Source organism: Triticum aestivum, chromosome 7B (assembly GCF_018294505.1).
Source record: "Triticum aestivum cultivar Chinese Spring chromosome 7B, IWGSC CS RefSeq v2.1, whole genome shotgun sequence".
Classification (NCBI taxonomy): domain Eukaryota; kingdom Viridiplantae; phylum Streptophyta; class Magnoliopsida; order Poales; family Poaceae; genus Triticum; species Triticum aestivum.
The window spans coordinates 741,464,046-741,491,072 of record NC_057813.1 but is presented as its reverse complement, the minus strand read 5'-3'; the positions used below and the strand labels follow the sequence as shown (position 1 = coordinate 741,491,072).

The following is a 27,027-nucleotide window of genomic DNA, read 5'->3' as shown; positions in this document are numbered from 1 at the left end:
CTCTCACTCGGGGGCTTAGCTGCAGTCCAAGGGCTCGCCTAAGTTATCAAAATCCTACCGAGTGAAGAGCAATCCTCTCACTCGGGGGCTTAGCTGCAGCCATGTGCTTGCCTAAGTTATAAAAATCCTACCGAGTGAAGAGCAACCCTCTCACTCGGGGGCTTAGCTGCAGCCCTGTGCTCGCCTAAGTTACGAAAATCCTACCGAGTGAAGAGCAACCCTCTCACTCAGGGGCTTAGCTGCAGCCCTGTGCTCGCCTAAGTTACAAAAATCCTACCGAGTGAAGAGCAACCCTCTCACTCGGAGGCATAGCTGCAGCCCAGTGCTCGCCTTAGTGGACTAAAGAATAAGTCGATTGCGGTACAGGCACCTTGCTTTGAACCTGCAAAAGACATTCCGAGCCGAAGGCAATCATATTCAAGCGCCAAATTCAAGTTTGAATCGATATCTAAAGGAACCGAAAGTGCTCAGGCGTCAAGCCTGTTAAGGTTTGTCGGTTACAATTCCACTCGGCATACCGAGGCAAATTTAAAGTGTCGAGCCAGAAGAAGTTTTTTACCCCTCCTGTGGAGGGCTGGAAGGTGCAACAAATTCATCAAGGTCAATTCCGTCGGCGATCCGAGTGGCAGCTGCAAGGAAAGTCTCCATAAAGGACCTGAAGTCGTGCTTCTTGGTATTGGCCACCCGAAGGGCCGCCAGCTTCTCCTCTCGTGCATCTTTGCAGTGGACTCGGGCCAGACACAGAGCGACATCTGCACCACACCGAGCCGAGGACTTCTTCCACTCCTGCACTCGACCAGGGATCGTGTTCAAGCGGGCCATCAGCGACTCAAGGTCATTCTGAAGTGTCTCCTCAGGCCAGAGCGTCGAGTCGATGCGAGATGTGGCGGCCTTCAGCCTTGCGAGATAGTCCACGACAGCTGCAACACGAGACTCCAGTCGGAAAACATCCATGGCAACTTCGTCGTTCACCGGAGAATTGACGGGGTCAAGGTTGGGCTCCAGTCGGCTGGTTTCCTCTTCAAAGTTTTGACAAAATTCTGCAAGGGTGATCATTAAGTCAAGGGGATAGTCGAATGGAAAAAGCCACAATTGGAAATATTTGCCAAACATGGAGGTTTACCTTCAAGCATAAGAAACAGCTTCTTGGCAAGGCCACTCAGGAAGGCCTCCAGTTCAGTTTTCTTCTCAGTCAATTTGCTGACTTGGTCGGTCAAGGCAGCTTTGTCAGTTCTCAGTCGACTGACCTCCTTGTTGGCAATCCCAAGAGCAGTTTTCAGATTGGTATTGTCTTGTTCGAGCTTGGTGACTGAAGCCAACTTCTCGTCAGCAAGCTTGATCTTCTCAGCTAGCTCAAGGTCTTTCTTCTGCTGGGCCTCCCTTACCTTACCTGCAAGTTACAGCGAGATCAGATGCCGAAACAAGCAAGGGGAAAAGCAGTCGTCAGGGTCTCACCAAACATACCTTCGGTCTCCTCCTTTGCCTTTGTCAGCTTCTCCTGAACCAGCTTCAAGCTCAGCTCGACTTGAGTATGTTTTTGTTCCAGCTCTGAGTAGCGAGCCACAAGATCACAGGAGTTCTGCGAAGAACCAATCGACTAAACGTCAAATGTAACTCACTTCCGAGTGAAAAAGGGAAAAACACACGTTTCTAAGACTACAGCCGAATACAAGCATTCGACCGTAGTCTCGGGGACTACACCCAGTGGGTGCACTCAGCGTGCCCCCACTAATCCTGCTGAAGACAAAGTCGACCAGTCGACCTCAAAAAAAAAAGAAAAACAGTGTGCGAGACGCATTCTCTAAGACTGTGATCAACTGCAAGCAGTCGACCACAGTCTCGGGGACTACACCCAGTGGGTGCACTCAGCGTGCCCCCACCGGTTTGCGAAATCCAGTCGACCAGTCGACTGACGGAAAGATTGACATCATAAAGCCTAAGGCCGACTGCCAGCAGTCGACCTTAGCCTTGGGGACTACACCCAGTGGGTGCACTCAGCGTGCCCCCACCGGTTTGCGAAATCCAGTCGACCAGTCGACTGACAGAAAGATCGACATCATAAAGCCTAAGGCCGACTGCCAGCAGTCGACCTTAGCCTTGGGGACTACACCCAGCGGGTGCACTCAGCGTGCCCCCGCTAACACGGAGTTTATTCGACACACCCAGTGGGTGACTAATATAAATTCCGGAAAAGAAAAGTTTTTGGTAGCATATCCAACAGAACAAACAGCGGTCGACTGACCTGGACATTGCTTTGGAGGGCAGAACTGGCGTCATAAGCTGCCTGGCTCGCGTCCCGGATGGTCTTCAGCTGCTCCATCATGAGTCCCGCCTGGCGTATCGCCTCCTTCGCTGCGCCAGCTTGGTCCTCTGGGACGTGGTGCGTCATGAAGAGGGAAGGCTGCTGAGCACTCGTCAGTGGATTCGCGAAGGTCACCGTGTGTCGAATGGTGTTCTCTTCCTCCACAGTCAGAATTTCAGGCGCCGGCACATCCTGAGGCACCTTACTGGCGGACGCTTTCCGACTCCTCCTGTGCTTCAGCGGCTCTTCATCCTCATCATCATCAGGAAGATCGATAACAGTGTTGGGTGGAGCTGCGGAGAAGGATCAGGATCAGAGATCGCGAGTCAGTCGACTAAGAATGGTATTAAGAACACAGTACCTGGATTCGAAGTTGCTGCATCCTCCATCTCGTGGTCATCGGCCCGGGCCGAGGTCTCAGAAGTAGCAGCACTGCAACTCCAAAGGATCAGTCGACTAACCTCAGCGTCGACCAGAGATAAAGTTCACACAGAATAAGAAAATATGAGCAACACAATTACCCTGATATGGTGGGGATGGACACCTTCATCTTCGGCAGGAGCTTGGTCGGCTTCGATGAGGCCGCCCTGGGCTGCTTCGGCGCCTTTTCAGTCGGCGCCGGAGAGGTGGTCCGAGGGCGCTTGGTCGACTGAGTGGCGGTCGCAACCCCCTTACCACGTTCGGTCGAAGGGTCGTGGACAAGCTTCGACCGCCTTTCTGAGCGCGGCGGAACGACCTCCTCCTCCTCTTCTTCCTCGTCCTCGATGTCATCTTCATCACCTTCATCATCATCACCGTCGTCATCATCCCCTGCAGCATCCGAGTCCCATTCCTCCTCTTCCTGGCTCTCGCCCCCGCTCGCCTCGCCCCCGCTCGCCTCGCCTTCCTCAGTCGAAGCTTGTGCCCCATTGGGCATCGAGTACAGCTCGGTGAAGGCCTAGCAGATGCCCAAACAAGGATCAGTCGACCAGTCGGCAGGGTTAGCAGAAATGAATACGACAAGGACACAATGGAAAGCAGAGCAAGTGTACCTTGTTTAGGTCGCTGTTGTGGTCGAGTGGAGGAATCCTTCTGGCTCCGCGCGGGTTGTCCCTGTTTCCGGTAACGGCTACCATCCATCTTTCCAGAGTGACATCGTCGACTTCTTCTGGATGGACTCTAGTCTCGTCTTCGGGCCCACAGTACAACCACATGCAGTGGCTCCGGAATTGAAGGGGTTGGATGCGACGCCTGAGGAAGACCTCCAGAAGATCCATGCCCGTCACCCCCTCCCGAACCAACTGCACCACGCGCTCCATCAACATCCTCACGTTGGCTTTCTCCTCCGGAATCAGCTTCAGAGGGGAGGGCTTGTTCACTCGGTCCATGGTAAACGGAGGGAGTCCACTCGACTGCCCTGGCGTCGACTGGACCTGACAGTAGAACCAAGTCGACTGCCAGCCTCTGACGGACTCGGGAAAGGACATGGGCGGGAAGGTGCTATTATTCCTCACCTGGATCCCCAGGCCCCCACACATTTGGACGACTCGGGTCTTCTCATCACCTGGGCTCGCCTTCTTCACGGTCTGAGAGCGACACGTGAAGATACGTTTGAACAAACCCCAGTGCGGTCGACAGCCCAAGAAACCCTCACACATGGACACGAATGCAGCAAGATAGGCAATGGAGTTTGGGGTAAAGTGGTGGAGCTGCGCTCCAAAGAAATTCAAGAAGCCACGGAAGAAAATGCTTGGCGGCAAGGAAAACCCACGATCAACATGAATGGCCAGAAGCACACACTCACCCTCTTCTGGCTGCGGCTGCCACTCCTTCCCCGGCAACCTCGCAGCTCCGTGAGGGATCAAGCCCTCGTTGGCCATGTCGAGGAGGTCCTTCTCCGTGATGGTCGACTGGATCCAGTCTCCTTGGACCCAGCCTTTCGGCAGGCGGGATCTGGACGAGGACCCTCTGCGGCTGGTGGATCTCCCCTTCGCCTTCTCCGATGCCGACGCCTTCTTGGCACGCTCCAGCGCCGCCGTCTTCTCCTTGGCCATGGTCGCCGGTGAGATGCACGAAGGGAAGTGGTGCGGGGGCGAGAGCGAGCACGCTGAGCAGGGAGGAAGGAAGCAGAGGGAGAGAGGGAGAACGCTGAGGCGCAGCACAGAAATCCTCGCCGGGCACATTTATAAGGTCCCTTCCGAGTGGCTGACATGTGGGCCCGGTCGATCTAATCATATCTGGGAGCAGTTATGAGGACTGGATACGTGGCGAAAAAGGCGGCGCGGAGATCGAGGCGTCTATGCCCCGTCCCATCCGAACGCCGCGGTCTGCCCCGCTTCGCGCGCGCCCCCAAATTTCGCACCCCGCGGAATCCGCGAGCAACAAATCAGTCTGTCAGACGCGGTGTTTCCGGCGATCCGTCGCTCGGAGATCGTCGAAGCTCGAAAGATCACTTGACGCAAAAATAGAATGGATCGAGTCGACCGAAGACAAATTGCTCCCTGTCAACGAAGAGATTCTTTGATCCAGAACAGCGCACAACTAGAGCGCAAAGGTTAATCGGAAACGACATCAACTCCTTCTTCACTCGAAGCCTCAATCCATTCGGGGGCTAATGATGGGGTTATGTACCTAGGGTAGGGTCATGGACCTGTTCCAAGTAACTTACCCTAGGACATCCCTAGAAGAGGTCGCCTTCCAGTCGACCAACGAGGATTCACTCGACTGGCCTGAAGGACTCGACCACGAAGACTCACTCGACCACCAGGAGGTCAAGAGGCACTCTGCACCGCAACGGCCTGTAATTAAGTAGACTTTATGATAGTAAAGGCACTTTATGTGGGGCGTTACCAGTAACGCCCCAGACTTAACTCTCCTTAAACCCTCTCCTACGTGGGCTGGCTGGGGTCCTGGCGTACTCTATATAAGCCACCCCCCTCCACAGGCAGAAGGGTTCGGCACCTTGTAATCAATACATTCATAATCCACTCGACCGCCTCCGGGCTCCGAGACGTAGGGCTGTTACTTCTTCCGAGAAGGGCCTGAACTCGTACATCCTTTGTGCTTACAACCTCTCCATAGCTAGGACCTTGCCTCTCCATACCTACCCCCCACTCTACTGTCAGGCTTAGAACCACGACACCGGCCTCGCTTCTCTTTCGGCCCAGAAGGCACACAGCAAGCTAGGGTTTCATCGTGGCCGTCCATGAGATCCGACGGTCCAGCTCACTTTTCGCTGGTTCAAAACCATCCCACCGCGCCGCTCGGGGCAAACCCTATTTCGTTTCTCCCACCGTGCGCCGCTCCCTCCTCTCGCTCATCTCTGTCCCGACCGCGTCAGGCCACCGCGCCGCGCCGGGTCGCCGGCTACGGCGACGACTGCCACCGTGCCACGCCGCGCCACTGCGCTCTTTCCCTTTCCCCTCCTTTCTGCTTCCCTTTCTACAGTCCACCGCACCCGCGCCTCTCCCTCTTCATCTCCGTCCCGTGGAAGCTGAGCTAGGGCGCCGCTAGCCCCCGGCGATGGCCCGACAGGCCAGCGACGGCGGTGAAAGCCACCCGCCGTGTGAGTCCTTTCCCTTTCCTCTTTCGACAGTCCACCGCGCCGCGGATAATGAGAGAGCGCGAGCTGAGCCCACCCCTGCTCCCTTTTGCACGACGACGGCGGCTTCTGATGCAGCGGCGCCCCCCCTATCCCCCTTGCCGGCGCGTGTGTGCACCCATAGGTGGGTGCACCACCGTCAAGCGTTTCAGCGGAGGCGCCCTTTGCCGGCGACCGTGTGGCCGTCCGGTGCACTTTGCCCGTCTCGGGGTTGTTCTTCGTCCATGCACCTCGGCTTGCCGATGCGTGTGGGGATCGAGAGGAACTGCGCGGGTTACACTATCAGGGCGTGGGTCAAGGGCCCAATGAGCCGTTGGGCCCATTGGAGGAGAGATCAAACTAAACAGGGCCGGGTTACACTATTGATGACTCATAGAGAAAGCCTAAGTAGGCCCAAGAAGAGGAGATGTAAAGACTGAAGGCGGCTCACGAGGCAGGCCTGTTGAACCCAAGACAAGGCAATGATGCTATAACCTGAAGAAGTGAGCTGCCCGATGGCGACTTGCCTAGCAAGGCAAGGCGACTTAGAACCCGAGTTGGACACGTTGTGTCATCCGTCTTGGACTCTCGTTAGCCCAAGGCCTCGACCTGTGTATATAAAGGCGAGATCCTGCGGCGGGTTGACTCAAGTAACAACAATCGATAGCTAGGTCAAGCGATTCCGCTCCCTTGTAATCGATACTCAATCAATACAACACAAAGCATGACGTAGGCTTTTACCTCGTGAGTGAGGGGGTGAACATGGGTAAACTCGTGTCTCTTATCCTATCCAACCCCTTCAAGTTAACCTACGTTGTGATGGCTCCACACCTAAGTCCTTTCACAAGGATATCTGTCGGGGCAAAACCATGACAGTTGGCGCCCACCGTGGGGCTGGCACATGGTGATTTCGAGTTCTTGAAGGGCTCCTTCCCAGGGATCGAGAGATATGTCGTAGGCAGGATGACCAAGAGTCGCCGCGGCAAGCTCTACATCGACGATGCTGGATGGGACCCCAAGGCCGACTCAATTGAGTACGGGTACCGGGTCCCCTTTGGCGGAATTCACGTCTTCATCGGCAAAATTGGTGGATCATAACCCGAGCCGGACATCTGCACCGACATCATTGAGCTGGCACGACGTGCGCAACCCTCCAGGGTTCAGCCTAGCCGGAAGCGTGTCTTCGTTGGATTTTTGCAGGGTACGGACCTTGTAGAGGATTCTGTGTCCGGAGGAGAGCCTCTCATCTATTCAGGTGATGAGTCCTCGACTAGAGAGACGGAGTCAATGTACCAGCTTCAAGACGGCGGGCTTGGGGGTTATTCCGATGTTGATAGTATTCTGGACCCGATAGTATTCTGTACCTCTACACTACAAAAAAAATACACTCCCGTGATGATACGCGTTTGTCACAGTAGGTCACGTTTTATGTCATGCATGTACGTCCATGACAATTTTATAATAGAATTAAGATAGTCATACCTGTGCTGTCGTAGAAGTTTTCCATGACATTACCAAAATTATCATCGTGGAAGTGTCCACTTCCATGACGATAAATCACGTGTCATAGAAGTGTGTTCGTCAAGGGTAACCGACACGTGACATCCACCGTAATGGGTCGCCGTTAAGCTATCGGTTTTCGGTTCGGATCCGATAACCCATTAACAACCCAGACCAATGGGGATTTTCCAGGTGTAAAATTCTCAATGGCCAGAGAAACCACGTGTCGGCTCACCGTTGGGACAGATGCCATCCACTCATTTGACCGAAGGCTCCTATGATACATCGACATGTGGCACGGCCCAACAGAGGTCCATTCGGGTGAAAAGGCCGGCCCATTTGACTTGGTCAAAAGGTAGCGAGTCGGCCCACGGAAAGCCTGTTAACGGCATGTTCGCATATAGCCCATTTACAGCCCGCTAACTCACGGCCCGTTACGACCTATCCGAATTAGGCCTAGTAGCGTCATCTCGGCCGTCCAATATGATTCCAGCCCGTTGTAACTTCCGGCCCATTTATGGTCCATGACGTCTTTTGGCCCATAGGAGGCCCTTTGAAACTGCCTATAATGAACAGTGTATCGCTTTATACCCATTAATGGCCCATTATTCCGTCAGTCGTTTCCAGCCTGTGTTAACTTTCGGCCTTCTAAGGACCAATTTATTCTTGGGATCATTTTCAGAATTTGGTTACTTATGATCTGTTACTGGCCTGTTCCGTTTGTGGGCCAAATTCAGCCCGTGGTTATAGTCGGCCCATTTGTGGGCTGTTAACCCGTTGGGCTGTTTTCATAGCGTCATCAAATACGGCCTATTAATGGCCTGTTATGGTCGGGCCATAAAACAGATGATTTCTACTCTAGCCTGTTTACGGCCCACTTTGCAGACCGTTGTTGGTCCACGAATAGTACGGCCCATGTTTGCCGAAACGATTATATGGCCCTTAGAAGGCCCATAGATTAGACGGCCCGTAGGAGGGCCATGGTCCACTACAACAGGTAGCAACACCATGGTTACAATAGTCCGTGTGTTGCCATGGTTATTGTGGCCTAGTTATAAAAATAGGTTATTGTGGCCACTAGAAAAACGCGGAAAAAGAACTGCAGTGACTACAAGAAAACAACTAAACAAGACAATAAGGAAATAAATAAGCAAGCAACTAACACTAAGCTATTACGGCTATTACACATATTACATCCACTGGGCATCAAAGTTCGCCACCAGTGCAAATATAGGGAACAAAGCAGCATATTACATACACTGGCCGTCTAAATTGGCCACCGGTGCAAATAAACGCAGTAGCAAAACAAGTTTATAACTAAAACAACTTCAGAAGAGCTCAAGAAACGTTATCCTGGGTATCCACTGAAGGAAATATGCCCTAGAGGCAATAATAAAGTTGTCATTTTATATTTCCTTATTCATGATAAATGTTTATTATTCATGCTAGAATTGTATTAACCGGAAACTTGATACATGCGTGAATACATATACAAAACACCATGTCCCTAGTATGCCTCTACTAGACTAGCTCGTTGATCAAAGATGGTTAAGTTTCCTAGCCATGGACATGTGCTGTTATTTGATGAACGGGATCACATCATTAGGAGAATAATGTGATGTACAAGACCCATCCGTTAGCATAGCATAATGATCGTTCAGTTTTATTGCTACTGCTTTCTTCATGTCAAATGCATATTCCTCCGACTATGAGATTATGCAACTCCCGGACACCGGAGGAATGCCCTGTGTGCTATTAAACGTCACAAGTAACTAGGTGATTATAAAATGCTCTACAGGTATCTCCGAAGGTGTTTGTTGGGTTGACATAGATCGAGATTAGGATTTATCACTCCGAGTATCGGAGAGGTATCTCTGGGCCCTCTCGGTAATGCACATCTTATGAAGCCTTGCAAGCAATGTGACTAATGAGTTAGTTGCGGGATGATGCATTACGAAACGAGTAAAGAGACTTGCCGGTAACGAGATTGAACTAGGTATGAAGATACAGACGATCGAATCTCGGGCAAGTAACATATCGATGACAAAGGGAATAACGTACGTTGACATAGCGGTTCGACCGATAAAGATCTTCGTAGAATATGTGGAAGCCAATATGAGCATCCAGGTTCCGCTATTGGTTATTGACCGAAGAGATGTCTCGGTCATGTCTACATAGTTCTCGAACCCGTAGGGTCCGCACGCTTAACGTTCGATAATGATTTGTACTATATGAGTTATGTGATTTGGCACCTGCAAAGCATTATTTGCCGCAAGGGGCGAAAAATAGTCAGAGTTTCGTATAGGGCACCCAAGATTGGGCCGGCCCATTCTCATTCTTCTCTGTGTTTTACTTCTATTTTTCTCTTTCCTTTCCTTTCTATTTCCTTCTTCTTTTTTCCTTTTAGATTTATTTTTCTTTTTCCAAAATTTCAATCTTTATTCAAGTTTTCATATAATCTTCAGAGTTTCAAAATTTTATTCCCATGTTGAAAAGTGTGGGGAATTATTTTTCTTCTCGTTCCAATTTTTTTTTCAAAATTTAGAAAATGTTCGCAATTTGTCAAAAAATGTTTGAGTTTTCCAAAATTGTTCAAGATTTAAACATAACTACATTTTAGAAAATGATACAAATGAGAAAATTAATCCTATTTTATTGAAATATTAAAAAATTCAAAATAATGTTTGTTTTAAAAAAACATACGCAAAAAAATTGAATGATCAAAACATGTTTTTGTTTTCAAAAATTGTTAACAAATTCAGAAAATGTTCCTTTTTAATAAAAGGTTCAGGTTTTCGAGGAAGAATTCTAAATTTCAAAGAATCTTCCCGCTTTAAGTTTTCTTCATCTTTTTCCAAAAATTAATGAAATTGTCAAAAGAACATAGATTTAAAAAATTGCTCATCTTTCAAAGAATATTCGACAATTCATAATTACTACTTTATTTTTGAAATTTTGAAAAAGATCAGAAAAATGAAAAAAATGTTTCGAATGTGATGTTGTAGTGTGTTCTTAAACATTCGCGCTGGCCATCGGTTAGCAGGAGTTGTTTGTTCGAGTGGCTAGCAACACATGGTCGAGTTTTTGAGTAATGAGTTTGATCCTTCAACTCATTGTGTTTTTTGGATTTATATTCGTGCCTTACAAACATAGGTCGTCTTGGTGCCTGCCAGTGGCCTAGCCCAGACGCGAACTGATGTGCATTCCACATGCTATTTGACGATAAAAGAGAATATGTTGGTTGGTTATAATTAAAAGTAATTATGGACACATGTCAATACAAGAGAATATGCTGGTTTGGCTCCGATTAAAAGAATATGGGTAGATGAGCACTAAAATAATTAAAAAAATACACCATGGAAAAGCAAGGACTACCCGGTTATGCGAAGATTATGCCAATAAAACAGGATTCGCTGCAATTAGTAGTCCATTCAGTTACGAGATCGTAGGAGAGAGTGGTCAAAGCAGCTATGCCTCGAAGGTCGCCGTGCAATCACAAAGTGAGGAAGCAACTACAACCTCGACACGGAGGCGGACCTGAAGAAAAAAAGGCACGAGTTGGATGGTGGCCGCCAGTCTAAGCAACCCCACCACTATCCAGATCTCGCGGCGAAACATGACCCGCAAAAAAACTGCAGCTCCTCGCTCTGTCGCCCCACCGCTGCTGAGACCGTCTTAATGTACACATCAATTATCTTTTCCAATGCTTCTCGTAAAAAAATATCTTTTCTGTGACAACGCATGGGCATATGTGTTAATAAGAGTACAATTTACGGTACATGACACAAGTAGATCCCCTCCTCGATACCTGATTCGGTGAGTACATACGTGGCAGCACTTGGTTTTTGCCGCGGTGAGATTTGTTAACAACTAAATGAAGAGAGAGACCGACAAGAGCATCCGCCGAAAGCAATCCAGCCAAAACGGCGGAGGTATCGCGGACTAATTTTCGCCTTGTTCTTTGTCTCCTCTCCTTGTTCAAGTACCGCACGAGCCCACTGCGGCGGACATGGATACAGCGGCGCAGGCCATCGTCCCGGCCACCTGCGCGCTGCAGGCTTGGTCGGCCCGCGCCGGCATCGCCCGCGAGGTGGAGGGGCTCATGGCGGCCCTCGACGGCGCCAGGCGGACGCTTGACGACGCCGCGTCGGGCGGCGAGCTGCAGAATAGGTCTCTCCATGGGTTCCTCCTTAAAGATTTCCGCCGGGAGGTGTTCCGGGCCGACACGCTGCTGGACGAACTGGACTACCACCGCATCCGGCAAGAGGAACTGGGCGCCATCAACGAGGTTGTCCACGCTTATGATTCCCGTTTTTTCTCACTCATTCATTTAGCTTTCTTCGGTTGATATATTTCTGACATTTTTGTTTCATCTGTTAGTACAACCTTATGGACCAATTGAACAACACTAGCATTATCGATCCATCATTGTCCTTGGATCCATCTAAACTTCAGCTTGTCGACAAGGTTGTCCACGCTTCCAATTCCCATTTCTATTTATTCATTCATTCATTTAGCCTTGATTAGTGGAGCTACAGGCTCCTTCTAAGCTGATTTGTTTCTGATATTTTTATTTCTCCTCAACCTGATAGACTGTGAACAGTCTTATGGACCAAATGGAACATGGAGAATCTCATGACAGCAATTCTGATAATTCACTTCAGAAGAACCACACTGGTATTGTTGATCAATCATCAGCCCTGGATCCATCTAAACTTCAGCTTGTTGTGTACAGCCCCGACGACACATATTCTGTTCCGCCATGGATGAAGCTAGATAAGAATGAGATCTTATATAGGATATCAGACAGTGTCAATCAGCTCAGTGAGATGCAACATGACGCACGCAAGGCGCTCAAACTCGAGGAACTTGACTCCCTTGCTCTCGGAATGGGCTCTCCGGACACGGACTTCAGGGAGACAACTCCTGCTGTTATTGAACCCAGAATTTATGGGAGGGACAAGGAGCAGAGTCATATAATCAACACACTTGTGTGTAGTGAAACCAAGGATGAAGGTATATCGGTTTTCGCCATTGTCGGAAACGGTGGTGTTGGCAAGACCACCTTAGCCCGTTTGGTTTATAATGATGCTATCATTGCACAACATTTTGTACTACGGCTGTGGATCTATGTATCTGTTACTTTTGATGAGGTTAAGCTTACACATGACTTGCTAGAATGCCTGTATGGTGATAGATTTGAGGGGATTAAGGAGCTGAGCAAGCTCCAAAAGTTTGTCGAGGATGGCGTAAAGTCCAAGAGGTTACTACTTGTTATGGATGACATATGGGAAGACCATGACCAGAGTCGATGGGACACATTCCTAGCTCCACTTCGTAGCGCTGAAGTCAAGGGAAATAAGGTTTTGGTAACCACAAGGAAATTTTCTATTGCAAAAATGACGGGCGCAAAGGATGAAATTAAGCTGGATGGTCTAACGGAAGAGGATTTTTGGGCTTTATTCAAGGAATGTTCATTTGGGAACAGGAAAGAGCAACTGAAGCTAGTATATATTGGGCGTCAGATAGCAGCGAAATTGAAGGGATATCCTTTGGCTGCTAAAACTGTTGGAACACTATTAAGAAAAAAGCTTGATGTTGAGCATTGGAGGAAAATTCTGGATAGCACTGAATGGAAATTTCAAGAAAGCAACGAAGACATCATACCGGCATTGAGGATTAGCTACAACCATCTGCCCTTCCTTCTTCAACCGTGCTTCTCATATTGTTCACTGTTCCCTAAGAATTACCATTTCAACGCTGAACAACTGGTGAACATATGGATTGCACACGGCCTCGTGCGTCCCAAAGAAAGCAAAAGAATAGAAGATGTAGGACGTGATTACTTCAATGAGCTCGTGGACTGTGGGTTTATTCAATACGAACCAACAGGGCTTTCTTACATCATGCATGATCTGATTCACGATCTAGCACAGATGGTTTCTTCTGATGAATGTTTTACTATAGATGCTCTAGGATCTAGAGAAACACCAAAGTTTGTTCGCCATGTTAGTGTCGTTACAGAATCAGCCTATCGTCCAAAAGGAGATGGCAGTATGGCACCTAATGAATCTTTCAGACAGGAATTTGTTGAAGCAATTGGTGCATTCCAACCTAAGAACGTGAGCACAATTATGTTGATTGGTAGATATGACTCAAACTTTTCTGAAGCATTTCGAGACAAATTCGATGAGTTCAGAGCCATTCGTGTATTAAAACTGGAAATGATGTTTGATGATTTGAGTTCTTTGATATGCAACCCTGCAGCATTTATTCATCTTCGTTATCTGGAGCTGCGTGCTGCTTATGCAACTTCAAATTTGCAGTTGCCAGAGTCCATATGTAGACTGTACCATCTAGAGGTCCTTGACATTAATATAATACATAATTTTGGATCTCATATGGAGTTACCAAGAGGGTTCAGCGATCTTGTAAACCTGCGCCACTTTCTTGCCTTTGAGAATTTACATGAGAAAATTGCTGGTGTTGGGAAACTGAAATTTCTTCAGGAGCTCAAGGCTTTCAAAGTAAGTAAGAACAAAGAATTTAGCATTGATCAATTAAGCACTCTATCGGAGCTCAGAGGATCACTGAAAATATATGACCTTGGAAATGTTGAGAGCAAAATGGAGGCTATGATGGCTAGACTTGAGGACAAGGTATACTTGACAGGCTTACATTTGTCATGGGATAAAATGCAAGGAAATGCTGCTTCTCACACAGTAGTACTTGAAGGATTTAAACCACCCACAAGCCTTAGATGTCTCAGAGTTGACGGACATAGAGGTGCTACTCCCAAATGGTTAACCACAGATTTTACACTTACATCGTTGCAATCTCTTCATTTGGAGCATTGCCTGGACTGGGAAGACATTCCACCTATTGCAAAGATGCCATTCCTTAAAGAGTTGCACTTGGTTCGCATGTTTAAAATCAAAAAATTGGTGATTGGTACCCTGGAGGTGTTGGAGCTACGTGAGCTGCCTCGACTGACAGATTGCACTATCTTAGATGAAGATTACTCATCCAAAAGTATACGAGTTCTTGAAATTATGGCATGTTTTCACTTGAAGAAACTACCATTTTTGCAGAACTCCGGTGGCCTGGAGAATGAGCAACGACTATCAAATCTCCACCGAGTTCATATACATGATTGGCTAGGATCTGGAGACTTACCAGCACTCCCTGTCAGCAGAATATTAACTGATTTGGACATTTCAAATCCTGGCTCAGTTCGACCCATGTCGTTCCGTCTCCAGCCCGCAGTTGGATCAGATGGGCTCACCCTAACAATTGGTGGCCATACCAACCTAAGCAGTTTGGATGAGAAAGTGTTGGCATTCAATAATCTTACTGCTTTAGTGGAAATAGAGATTACAAGCTCACCTGATCTATCTTATCTTGCATGGAATAGCTTACAACAGCTGATATCCCTAAGAAGGTTCACATTGTCTTCTTGCCCCAAGGTATTCTCTTCATTCAAAACCGGATACATGCTCCCACCTTCACTTGAAGATCTCAACTTGTCAAGGTGCGACATTACCGGTAATCAACTATCCAGGGTGCTAGCTAATCTTCCCAATCTGTCATCCTTGAAGATAGCATACTGTCATAAGATAACATCGCTGGCGGTAGGCTTATCATCGAATGGCCTAGATTCAATGCTAGAAGGAATATGTTGTATCCCAGTCCAGTGTTTGACGAGCATACGACAGTTGCACATCTCTTCTGACATGGCTTTTTTGAGCAGGAAGGGCCTAGCAGAATTCAGTTCCCTTGAAAAACTGGTTATAAAAGGTTGTGCCGAGCTTCTTAAATCCATGGTTCTCCAAGCAGGATTAGAGTCAGACAACTGTATAATTCTTCCCTCTTCATTGGTAAATTTAATGATCGATAATTTGCCCGACATGCTATTGCAGCACTCAAGCCTCACCTCCCTTGTTCAGCTAGACTTGGAGCACAGTCCTAGTTTAACATCGGTTTACCTGCATTCATGTACAGAGTTACGAACATTGGTAATCAAAGAATGCCATTTGCTATCTTTATGTGAAGGTTTTCAGGCCCTTGTTCGACTCAACACATTGATTTTAAAGTATTGCCCAAGCATGATGTATTTGGGACTGCAGTCTTGCGTGGCACTGCGACACCTGCATGTGGAAGGTTGCGACGCGTTAGCGACACTTGAGAGTTTAGTGTGCCTTCCACTACTCATTGAATTGCATCTGATCAAGAATCAAAAATTGGTTTCTCTCAAGTTGCATCCTCATGCTGCACTGGAGAGCTTGGACATTAGAGAATGCTCTATATTGTCTTCATGGGAACAGTTGAAGTCCCTTCGAAACCTTAAACGTCTGGAAATCCTAGATGCTCCTAACTTCGTGTCAGCATGGAACCGTATGGCTCAAGAGGCTGAAATTGCCGACCAACAGGTGTGCTTACCACTTGAGATACTTCATATCGATGAACCAAGTTTTCTCACAGTAGCCGTGTGTAGGCTCCTGGCCTCTCTTAAGGAGCTCCGCATTGGCCTTCCTCGGGATTCTCACGATGTGGGCTCCAAGATTACGAGATTCACTGATGGGCAGCAGGAAGCGCTACAACTTCTGCACTCACTCCATCGTCTTGAGCTGTCGTCCTTGATGAATCTTCAGATGCTGCCCTCAAAGTTGCATCTGCTTCCGTCGTTACAGTATTTGATCATAAACAAATGTGAGAGCCTCATGTCGCTACCGGAAAAAGGTCTTCCATCTTCGCTCAAGCTTCTCGATGCCGATAAGTGTAGCTCTGAATTGTATGAACAATGCAAGCAAGTAAGAGGACTCAAATGGTTGTGCATCCATGGGCGCGAACACGAAAAGTGCTAGCTTGTTTATCTTGAGGTATGCAATATTTTTTCCTATTTAAATCTTTATATTACGTACACGTGACTATGCAGTTCTCTCCAACTAAAACCATGTTTTTCATTCTAGTTACCTGTACGGCAGTTTACAGCAATAAACAATTGTTTCATAGGCAACTTGAGTACTTACAAAGAATAACAAATAAACAAAGGATAGACTTCTACTCCCTCCGTTCCAAAATAGATGACTCAATTTTGTACTAAGTTAATACAAAGTTGAGTCATCTATTTTGAAACGGAGGGAGTAGTTCCTTGTGCGTGCAAGACTGGAAGCTCCATAGTTTCATCGGCTAACATGATATGTAAGATATTAGTCGGCATGGCAACAAGGACTCGATGTCGGAATGATATGTAAGATATTGTAGAATCTTCTGAATAACTGAGTGCCTCTTCTTAACAGGAGGATTTCAGTTGGTGATGATGGTGGTGGTATGTCATGCCTTGCTATTTTTACAACTCACTAACAGGAGGCATTCGGCAGTTGATTGATCTCTTTGGCCACACCATTGCTTTATGGGCCCTAAGTTGTAGGCTAGATGGTTTCACCTGAAAACATGTGTAAGATGGAGTAAGCTCTCCGTTGCTTTCCATGTAGATATTCACATATAGTTTGTTGTGTGCAAGTGTAATGCCCCAGCCACAACCACCGGTTTCCGGCTGTAACGTCTAGTTACCACCTGAGATCTAGACTGCTGGAACATCTTAGATGAGCTTCCCAAAAAAAAAGGTGCATCTTTTGATATGACTAAATCATTCCTGTTAAGCCCGGATGTCACAAGAAGGCCCGTGATTATCTTCCTTTTTGAAGACAAAAATATCTTACCGCGGTTGTGTCTGGTCACGCAATTGTTTTGACTCAACAATTGTTCAAAATGAAGCCTTCTTCAATTTTTCATTGTAAATCTGTATTATCTCATCTTTTTTTTTTGCGGGGGGCATTATTTCATCTGCTCCTGAGATGTGAACAAAAGGAGCTTTATTTTAGTTTCGTATATTTCTGATGCAGAACATTAATGTTGGCGCACAAACTAACATGCATGGTCTGTTCTTGCCGTTGTGTCTTGAGTTTAGTCGGAGTTTCGAAGGGTTTATAGTTCACGAGGAAGAAGTTTAGCTGGAGTTTCCAAGAATAAGGACTATAGCCGGTGTTTGTAAGGTTAATTGCTAGATATATCCGTTTGAGTGACAAGTAATTGTTGCTGCAATGATTTGCCCCCTTATGTTTTGAAGATTGTTGACATAAAGGCTTTGTGCATCCGAGACTACACAACACCGAAACAACACCTGTGTGCCATCGTCATAGTCAAAGAGCATCGCCTAGCGGACCAAACCATGGCACACCACCGTTGACACAATCAAAAGGCACCACCCAACCAAGACTGCACAACGCCACGACACCACCTGCGTTGGGGGTACATTCGGAAGGTCACGCGAGACCGAGACGACGCCACGACACCTGTGTGCCACCGACGTAGACGCATGGCATCGTCTAGCAGAGACACACCAAGGAGCACTCGAGCACGAACACCGCCAAATAAGAGCACAAAACCACCGCTGACCCCAAGCCGGCCGCACCACAACCACCATAAACCACACACCACCGCATGAACCACATGAGCTGTCGGTGACCGACATCGACCGAGGTCTCTGTGAGGTTTTCAACTGGAGCCAAACACGAACGCCTCATCTCAAAATTCGAAGACCAGGTCACCTCTGGCCACTGCAGCAGGCTCGGGGATGCGAGCATCAAGATTTGAACCCTGGTGGGCTGGGGATACCACTGTCCGTCTAACCATACAACCACAGGTTGGTTCGCGTTTTCTTTTTTCAATGTTTCAATTTTTTGTGAATCAAATGTATATAGACACGCTTTAATTTATTTATTACTAACTCATTTCAGTCCGTAAGTGCGTAGTCCATCGGGACGGAGGAAACAAAGCAACCAGCTCTGTAAAGCCCCGGCCGGCGGAGAGGGAAAGGTAGCCCTTTGGCTCCTTTCTCCTCGGACGGAGGAAACAAAGAAACAAGCTTTGTAATGTAAGCCCCGTCCGGCGGAGAGGGAGAGGTAGAAGCTAGGTGAGAGCGGCCTCAATGTCGCTCCCGTTTGACCCCGTTGCTCAGGCCGTCGGCGCGGCGACATGGCTGGTCGGCGTCGTGGCCGAGAGGCTCATCGGCGACGGCGTCGGTGCGTGGGCCGCCCGCTACGGCCTTGAAGAGGAGGCCTCGCGCCTCAGGGCCGAGCTGCGGCGCGCCAACCTCGTCCTCGGCGCGGCGCGGGCGGGGGCGGCCGGCAAGAAGATCGGGAACGAGCAGCTGGCGGAGCCGATTGCGGCCGTGCGGCGCCTGGCTGCGGACGCGCGCAACCTCCTCGACGAGCTCGACTACCTGGAGATACACGACAAGGTACGCCGGCCGATGTGCTTCTGCGGCACTCGACATCTTGCTTCTCCTTCGTTAATCAGTTACTAGAACGCCATTGGGACTCGGGATGGGAGGGTGCGGCGGATGGATTTCTTTGGATCTAGCGGTGGCGGCTCTGAATTTTGCCCTTTGTTGTTGGATTTTTGGGAGTCGACGGTCTCCGCCTCTGACAGTTTGTTTACCACAGCAGTTCAACTGTGAAAGTAGCAACGTTAGCAATGATTGTGAAAATGAGTAATACAAGTTGATGATGATGATGGATTTGTGTCTCCATATCAAATTTAAGAGAGGCTCACTAAATTGCTGAATGCACATATGGAGCTGTTATGTGTTTAGATTAACTTGCAGAGACATGAGAGAAGGTCCTACATTCATATTATTTGTAGCCAATAGTACTAAGGATGACATCTGCTTACCTTGGATCTTTTTCCTCTTATACCACTTTGCAAGCACGGTACACGTCGTGTACCTGATGCTGATGCGAATAAATACAAATAATTTGGTTGTACCCTACATCCTAGTTTCAGTTATTTTTTATTTCATATGCTGTTAATTCGCTTATGCTGCTGCAAAATGGTAGGAGAGGATATGCAGCTGTACACTAATGGTTTCAGTCTATATCTAACAGATCAAAGATAAGGACCACACCGCATGTTCGTCGAAGACGCAATCTTTTATTCGATTTGCATATGGTTTTGCTAATCAGGCGAGTAGATGCATATCGTCCACGGTGAAACTCAATACAAAAGTTCCTGGCATGCATAAAGAGGACGGTCCTTCGACAAACAAAAGAAAAGTTGAGCGTCATGATATCATGACTGGAATGAAAAGAATGAAGCTTGTTGATCCAGATAACCAAATGACTCCAGAGAAGAAGATTCAAGGGGACACAATTCCAGAAGAAATACCAGAGAGGAAACTCAGTAAAGACGACATATCACAGCGAATAGCAAATATTGTGGTCCAGCTACATGACATCTGTGAGGATGTTCGTAAGGCTCTCAAGCAAGAGAAACTTGACGAAATTTCCCGAGTGTCTCAAAACAAAAGTTCAGACTCGCGTGAAGAAGGGGCCTGCTTTGTTGAAACTAAAGTCTTTGCAAGGGAACACGAGAAGAACCAGATCGAAAAATGTATCACTGATGGCGCAGCAAGTAAAGAAAAGCTTTTGGTTCTTCCTATTATTGGTACTGGAGGTGTTGGAAAGACGACACTTGCTCGAACAGTGTATAATGACCCAGATGTTGAAGCTAGCTTTGCTATCAGGATGTGGATTTATGTATCTGTTAACTTCGATGAAGTCAAGCTCACAGAACAGATTCTGGACTGCATTTCAGATGGGAGGCATAAAAATTCAGCTAAGAATTTCAGTACACTCCAAGATGGTATCAAGAAATTTTTGACAAAAAGATTCCTACTTGTTCTGGATGATATGTGGGAAGATGACGAGAGACGCTGGAACAAGCTATTGGCTCCACTAAGATGTACCGAAATCACAGGAAATGTGGTTTTGGTGACTACTCGAGAACTATCAGTTGCCAAAATGACGAGCACATTGGAGCAGTACATTAAGTTGGGTGGTTTAAAAGAAGATGTGTTTTGGCTTTTCTTCAAAAGATGTATATTTGGTGATGAAAACTATCAAGGCCGAAAAAAGCTCCAGAATATTGGAAAGGAGATAGTCACTAGGTTAAGCGGAAACCCATTGGCAGCAAAAAGTGTTGGCACACTGTTGAAAAGAAGGCTTGAAGAGAAGTACTGGCAGAGAATTTCAGATGGTGATGAATGGAAACTACAAGGAGGCAATGGTGGCATATTGCCAGCACTCATGTTAAGTTACAATCACCTTCCCTACCACCTTCAGAGATTGTTCTCTTACTGTGCTGTATTTCCGAAGGGCTACAAATTTCACAAGGAACAGTTGGTATGTATTTGGATTGCTCTTGGGTTTGTTGTCGAGGAGAGAAAGAGACTAGAAGATACTGGAAGCGACTATTTTGACGAGTTGGTAGACAGGAGCTTCTTTGAAAAACTGGAGGAGCCACATGAATACTATCTCATGCATGATTTAATTCATCATGTAGCACAGAGTGTCTTACTAGATGAATGTCTCACCATGGACGGCTCAGGTCCACTAGCAGTCTCCCCATCTCCTAGTCATGTCAGCATCTGGACCGAATCAGAATACAAGACGCAACAAAACGGTGAAACAGAACGTAATGAAACCTTTGAAAAAAGGTTAACTGCCATTCAAAAATATGATATCTTAAGAAGCTTGGACAGTGTAATGCTAGTTGGTCCATATGATGAGAATGTTTCTGTAATTTTTACGCAGATTCTCAGGCAACTACAGTATGTTCGAGTGCTTCGGGTATCAGCAACACTCTCTAGTGCTGACATTTGGCAACTCAGTATTTCAAAGCTCATCCATCTTCGCTATCTAGAGCTGTGGTTCACCAGCGACACTGCCAAACCTTTGTCTGAGGCTCTGTGTGGACTTTACCACCTGCAGGTACTCGACGTAAGTCACTGGGGTGGTCTGGATGGTTTGCCAAGACGCATGAGTAATCTTGTAAATCTGCGATACCTTCTTGTTCCGGAGTCGTCGGTGCCATTGCACTTGCACTCAAAGATAGCAAGAGTTGGTGAACTCAAGTTTCTGCAAGAACTGAAAGAATACCGTGTCCAAACAGAGAGTGGGTTTGAGATTTCACAGCTGGAGAACCTGAATGACATCAGAGGATCACTTAGAATCTTCAATCTTGAAAAGGTCACAGAAAAGGACGAGGCCTGCCGTGCAAGGATTAAAGATAAAAAGCATTTGAGGACTCTCTGGCTGTCATGGGAAATAACGAGCGCCGATCCTTCGTTTTCGAAGGAAGTACTGGAGGGTCTTGAACCACATGACCGTCTTGAGCATCTTCATATCATAAATTACATAGGTGCCACTCCATCCTGGTTGGGTCAGAGTTTCTCCCACAACAATTTAGAAAGTCTATATCTTCAGGATTGTAACGGTATGGAGATACTGCCGCCCTTCGATGAATTGCCTTTTTTGGAGAAGCTATCCTTGGTTGGCATGTCTTCACTGAAGGAGGTCAATTTTGGAACTGCAGACAGAAGTACTCAATCCTCTCAGGGTCTCATGACACATTTGGATGACTCTTCCCTTGTTGAACTCGAACTGTCCAAGTGTTCGTCCTTAGCATTGGTGAGGCTTCTTTCCTGCAGGGCATTGGAAAAGTTGAGCATCGTGGACTGTGTGCTGCTAGCTTCTGTCGATGGCCTGCAGTCACTTGACCAACTGAAGTACTGCGACATCAAAGAATGCCCTTGTTTGGAAAATCAGTTCCAGGGAATAATAAACATCTAAGGTCTCTCATATCTGATGTTTCCTGGAGGTGAGCATTTGACGAACTGTAAGTATTAGTTTCCTGCAAACTATGTACCTCTCCCGGCACAGGAAACCCAACATGTTGTAAATCCCTGTAACTCTTTCTTTAGCCTTTCTCTGCTTAATTTATCATTCCAGTTTAGTTGTTTCAGCAACGAGGGATTTTATATCCTCCATTTGTCCATTTGTGCCATGTATTAAATAATTAAAATCATGTATCTGTGGACATATATTTCCCCAGCAGGAATCATCCACTTCCAAGGACCAACATCTTCCCCAAGAGACATAGCATACGAGCATGAGCCTGTTTGGTGGGTGACTAACTTTGTTGTAGGTAGCCACACTATTTTTGCCAAACTTGTCTAACCTTTTGTGTGTATGAGATGAGCATTTTTCTTAGAGAAAAAAATATTGCCTCGGGTGTGGCTAGAATCAAACAACCACCTAACTTTGTCAAACTCCACGGGAATAGCCCAGCCAACACGTCCTCGCGTCGCCCCCGCCCTGGGCGACTCAGGGGCGACCCAACCCTAGGCGGCGCCGCCCCCTCTCCTCCTCCTCCCCTCCTCGCCCCGCCGCCGGGTGATGCCGCCGGGTGAAACCCGCTTGGCAGACGGCGGCGGCGGGGGGACTTCCTCTCCCGACTTCCCTTCCTCCGCGGGCGGCGGATCTAGGCGGCAGGCGGCGGTGTCCTGCGGCGCTCGCGGTCGAGCGTGAGGTGGCAGAACTCGGCGAGCGATGGCGGGGCGTGCGCGCGGCGGCAGGCCTTGGCAGGCGGTGGCGGGCGCTGGACGTGCGGCGGCGCTCCGGCGTGTGCAGGCGGCGGTGGCCCCTGTGCGCGGTCGGCGGCTCCCACTCTGACCCGGACGGCGCGGGGGGTGGCGGTGGCCCGAGGTGGCCGGCGGTCTGGACGCGGTGGGGCCGGCGGCTCGCTGGTCTGCCGGAGATCCAGGGGCATCATCGTCTCCGACTCGATCTGCTGCGGTTCGTGCTAGCTCCAGTATAGGGAGACTATCGTCATCTCCCGGTGCTGGCTACATGGATCTAACGACAACAGCTGGACCCTTGGTCTAGTCTTCGACAGAGAAGGCAGCGGTCCGTGCACAAGAAGCGGATGGAGTTCTTCGAACAGACCTGGGTGAAAACCTGCTCTTGGCTAGATGCCAAAGTCGGCGGTGGCGGCGCTTTACGGTGCCGTTCCCTTCTTGAAGGCATTGCCGTGGAGAAGTTCTAGACTACGATCTACTACCTCTGGGGGAAACCCTAGATCGATAGATCAGAAGATGGCGGTGCGTTTGTGTCGTTTCCCCCTTAGGGTCGTCTTTCTTGGAGGTGTACGCGGGCTCGAGGGACCAGTGGACGACGTCTTTGGTGGAGCGGTGCTTCACATGCACATTGATGGTGACAGATCTCGATGGCATGACGCTCTGGAGATTAGGCGTCTGATGTGCAATGATGGACTCGCGCAGGAGGGTGGCGTTGTCTGGCGTGGTGGTGGCGTCGACGGCAGCTAGACCGGGCAAGGTAGATGCAGCAGTACAACTTTGAAAATGGATTGTTGGCAGGTGGCTGCGGCAGCCTCATACCCGGCAGGCGTCCTGGTTGAGGAGTGCGCCGGACTGGTGGGTGCTCCGTACCCGGCAGGCGTCCTGGTTGGGACCTCAGGTCTTAGATGTTTAGGTTTGGCTGTGAAGTCTGTTTGGTATTAAGTCCAGACTATCAACATCATCCCTTCATCAGCTGGATAGAAGTAGCGACAGATGTTGCCTAGACGGTGACTTTAGTCTTACTGTTGTATGACTTTGTAATGTCTTGTATGAATAATTAATAAAGTGGTTGCATGCATTGTCCAGATGCAGAGGCCGGGGGTCTTCCTCTTTTTTAAAAAAAAAACTTTGTCAAACTTGCCTAACTTGAGATGTGGCATTGGTGTGGCTAGGAACCAAATAACACCTACAAGCCGTCTTAACTGGAGGATACACACTCTCAACTTCCGTTTGCAATGGATATCATCATTCTGATTGCCCGGGCCATTTGGAATACTATGAATGCTTTCATCTTTACATCAATTACTCCAAGACGATCTTTATACTTGCAGAAGAGGCTTCAAGGAAGGGATGCAATGGCTGGTGCAAAGGCAAAACGAAAATCCTATGGATCCCTTGCGAAAACTTTCAGATAAGCGATTTAGTTGCTTTGGGGGCTTTCTGTTGTTGTTATCTCTTTTTTCAGTCTTAGATTGTTAATTAATTTGCTTTAGTTTGCCTTTTCTTCTTTTTTGTACATAGCCTTGCTCTTTGAGAAAATTATAAATATTTATCGTGCGAAGAAATGATAGAGAATTTCATGTGAAAAACAAATGCACACTCTCAAAGTCTACCATCATCCGTCATGACACGCAAGGATGGCTAACATTATGAAGCATCTGCATACATCTATCTATCTATCTTCTATTAAATAACTAAAACAATAGAAAATGAATGGCTCAATGCGATAGTAGAAAAATAGTGAAAAAGAACTGTTGTGATTTATAGTGCAAAAGAAAAATAGTGAAAATGAACGAATGCAACACCTCGGCTGGCATGGGGGCTCCAACGTCACCTTACCTACCTGTGCCATCACCCTTGGCTAGATCAGGGGCTTCGTCACTGATTCATCGACATACTCCGGGGGCTTCATCATCACCAACCAGCCAGCTTCGTCACGACAGTTGGACCAGGGGTTTCACCTCGCCACCTCATCAAGACGAGATCCTTGCTAGGCCACCTCGGGACCGGCTTGGGGCCGGGACCTCGGCTAGGCCAAGGACTACTCACTATGTCGGATCTGTCAGAGATCAATGAGCATCTTCGTCTAGCCACAAGTCCGAACCACATCATCAACACCGAGCACATTAACCAGCTAAGTTGCTTTTATACTCAATTTTTTTTAATTTGTTTTGTTTGGTTCAACCAAGCATTATATTTGTGTTAAAACAAAAGCATGTTAATTTGTTAAAAATAATGTTTGTTAAAAATAATGTTTGTTAAAAATTACATCCTTTCCCCAAGTTAACTAGCGCTCTTAAATTTATATGAGCCGTTTTATAATAGATGTCTCTTCTTAGTCATTGCAAATTCTTTTTCTACCCCTCCTTTCTCGACTCGAGTGTATATGGTCAATAGCCGGATAACCTGGTTTCTCCTAAAACCACTTGAGTTTAGTTTGCTAAACTGCCCTGAGAAGCCCAATTTTTTATTTTTTTTAGGTGGCAGAACATCCTCTTGATTGAGGTGTCCTGCGTGGTGGTTCTGCTCGGGAAATATTTTCCGACCGGCACATCGGCATCTCCCCTACCGAGCTGTACCTCGGCGTTAACAAAATACACACGATAGTTGAACTAGTTCTCGAGGAGATATGATCCTACGGTCGGTCATGTGGCCCAACCCAAGTCTCGGGGTCTACTATATTGATTATTCAATGCTGAAAATTCAAAGTGTAAAACAGTTTATGAGGATATTGAGATTCTCAGGTTGGTCGGCCGCATCCAACTTGAGTCTCGGACGCTACTGCGCACCATGTTTTCGTTCCTAAAAGTATGCTGCTGAGTAAGGACTTGATCCTCAAGCCTATTTCACGAATCGACCTGACTCTCAGGGGCTACTGGGAACAATGGTTTTATGTTATCCTTCAGATGCATCTCTGATTTTAGGCCGGCACACACCTTGAGGCCTACTAGCTATACATCTGGCAGAGAATAAACTGCACCAATCGGAAAAAATTCTGCCCAAGGCCGAGGTGTTGTTGTTGGAAATATGCCCTAGAGGCAATAATAAAAGGATTATTATTATATTTCCTTGTTCATGATAATTGTCTTTATTCATGCTATAATTGTATTATCTGGAAATCGTAATACACGTGTGAATACATAGACCACAATACGTCCCTAGTAAGCCTCTAGTTGACTAGCTCGTTGCTCAACAGATAGTCATGGTTTCCTGACTATGGACATTAGATGTCATTGACAACGGGATCACATCATTAGGAGAATGATGTGATGGACAAGACCCAATCCTAAGCATAGCATAAGATCGTGTAGTTCGTTTTGCTAGAGCTTTTCCAATGTCAAGTATCTCTTCCTTAGACCATGAGATCGTGTAACTCCCGGATACCGTAGGAGTGCTTTGGGTGTACCAAACGTCACAACGTAACTGGGTGACTATAAAGGTGCATTACAGGTATCTCCGAAAGTGTCTGTTGGGTTGACACGGATCGAGACTGGGATTTGTCACTCCGTATTACGGAGAGGTATCACTGGGCCCACTCGGTAGTGTATCATCATAATGAGCTCAAAGTGACTAAGTGTCTGGTCACGGGATCATGCATTACGGTACGAGTAAAGTGACTTGCCGGTAACGAGACTGAACGAGGTATTGGGATACCGACGATCGAGTCTCGGGCAAGTAACATACCGTCTGACAAAGGGAATAGTATACGGGGTTGCTTGAATCCTCGACATCGTGGTTCATCCGATGAGATCATCGAGGAGTATGTGGGAGCCAACATGGGTATCCAGATCTCGCTGTTGGTTATTGACCGGAGAGCCGTCTCGGTCATGTCTACATGTCTCCCGAACCCGTAGGGTCTACACACTTAAGGTTCGGTGACGCTAGGGTTGTATGAATATGAGTATGCAGCAAACCAAATGTTGTTCGGAGTCCCGGATGAGATCCCGGACATCACGAGGAGTTCCGGAATGGTCCGGAGGTAAAGAAAACTATATAGGAAGTGCTGTTTCGGCCATCGGGAAAGTTTCGGGGTCACCCGGTATTGTATCGGGACCACCGGAAGGGTCCCGGGGGTCCACCGGGTGGGGCCACCTATCCCGGAGGGCCCCGTGGGCTGAAGTTGGAAGGGAACCAGCCCCTAGTGGGCTGGTGCGCCACCCCTTGGCCCCCCCTGCTCCTAGGGTT

The 27,027-nt window shown here is 47.7% G+C and overlaps 2 protein-coding genes across 2 annotated transcripts; both read left to right on the top strand.

Moving 5' to 3' along the window:
• The first annotated feature begins 11,370 nt into the window (after positions 1-11,370).
• Positions 11,371-16,678, top strand: LOC123158697 (putative disease resistance protein RGA3). The gene is made up of 4 exons (XM_044576592.1): positions 11,371-11,649; positions 11,742-11,828; positions 12,026-16,171; positions 16,661-16,678. Exons 1-4 carry the CDS (start codon positions 11,371-11,373, stop codon positions 16,676-16,678), a joined length of 4,530 nt encoding a protein of 1,509 aa, XP_044432527.1.
• A 1,560-nt stretch (positions 16,679-18,238) lies between these two features.
• LOC123160683 (putative disease resistance protein RGA3) lies at positions 18,239-22,293 on the top strand. The gene is made up of 2 exons (XM_044578532.1): positions 18,239-18,663; positions 19,310-22,293. The coding sequence occupies exons 1-2, from the start codon at positions 18,352-18,354 to the stop codon at positions 22,052-22,054; spliced, it is 3,057 nt and encodes a 1,018-aa protein (XP_044434467.1). The 5' UTR covers positions 18,239-18,351; the 3' UTR covers positions 22,055-22,293.
• Positions 22,294-27,027: the final 4,734 nt, after the last annotated feature.

Bases quoted from the DNA above. Each gene is read 5' to 3' on its own strand.
- LOC123158697 (XM_044576592.1), top strand. From the start codon at position 11,371: ATGGATACAGCGGCGCAGGCCATCGTCCCGGCCACCTGCGCGCTGCAG. The intron at 11,650-11,741 runs GTTGTCCACGCT...TTCATCTGTTAG, and splicing joins AACTGGGCGCCATCAACGAG to TACAACCTTATGGACCAATT. The intron at 11,829-12,025 runs GTTGTCCACGCT...AATTCACTTCAG, and splicing joins AACTTCAGCTTGTCGACAAG to AAGAACCACACTGGTATTGT.
- LOC123160683 (XM_044578532.1), top strand. From the start codon at position 18,352: ATGTCGCTCCCGTTTGACCCCGTTGCTCAGGCCGTCGGCGCGGCGACA. The intron at 18,664-19,309 runs GTACGCCGGCCG...TATATCTAACAG, and splicing joins ACCTGGAGATACACGACAAG to ATCAAAGATAAGGACCACAC.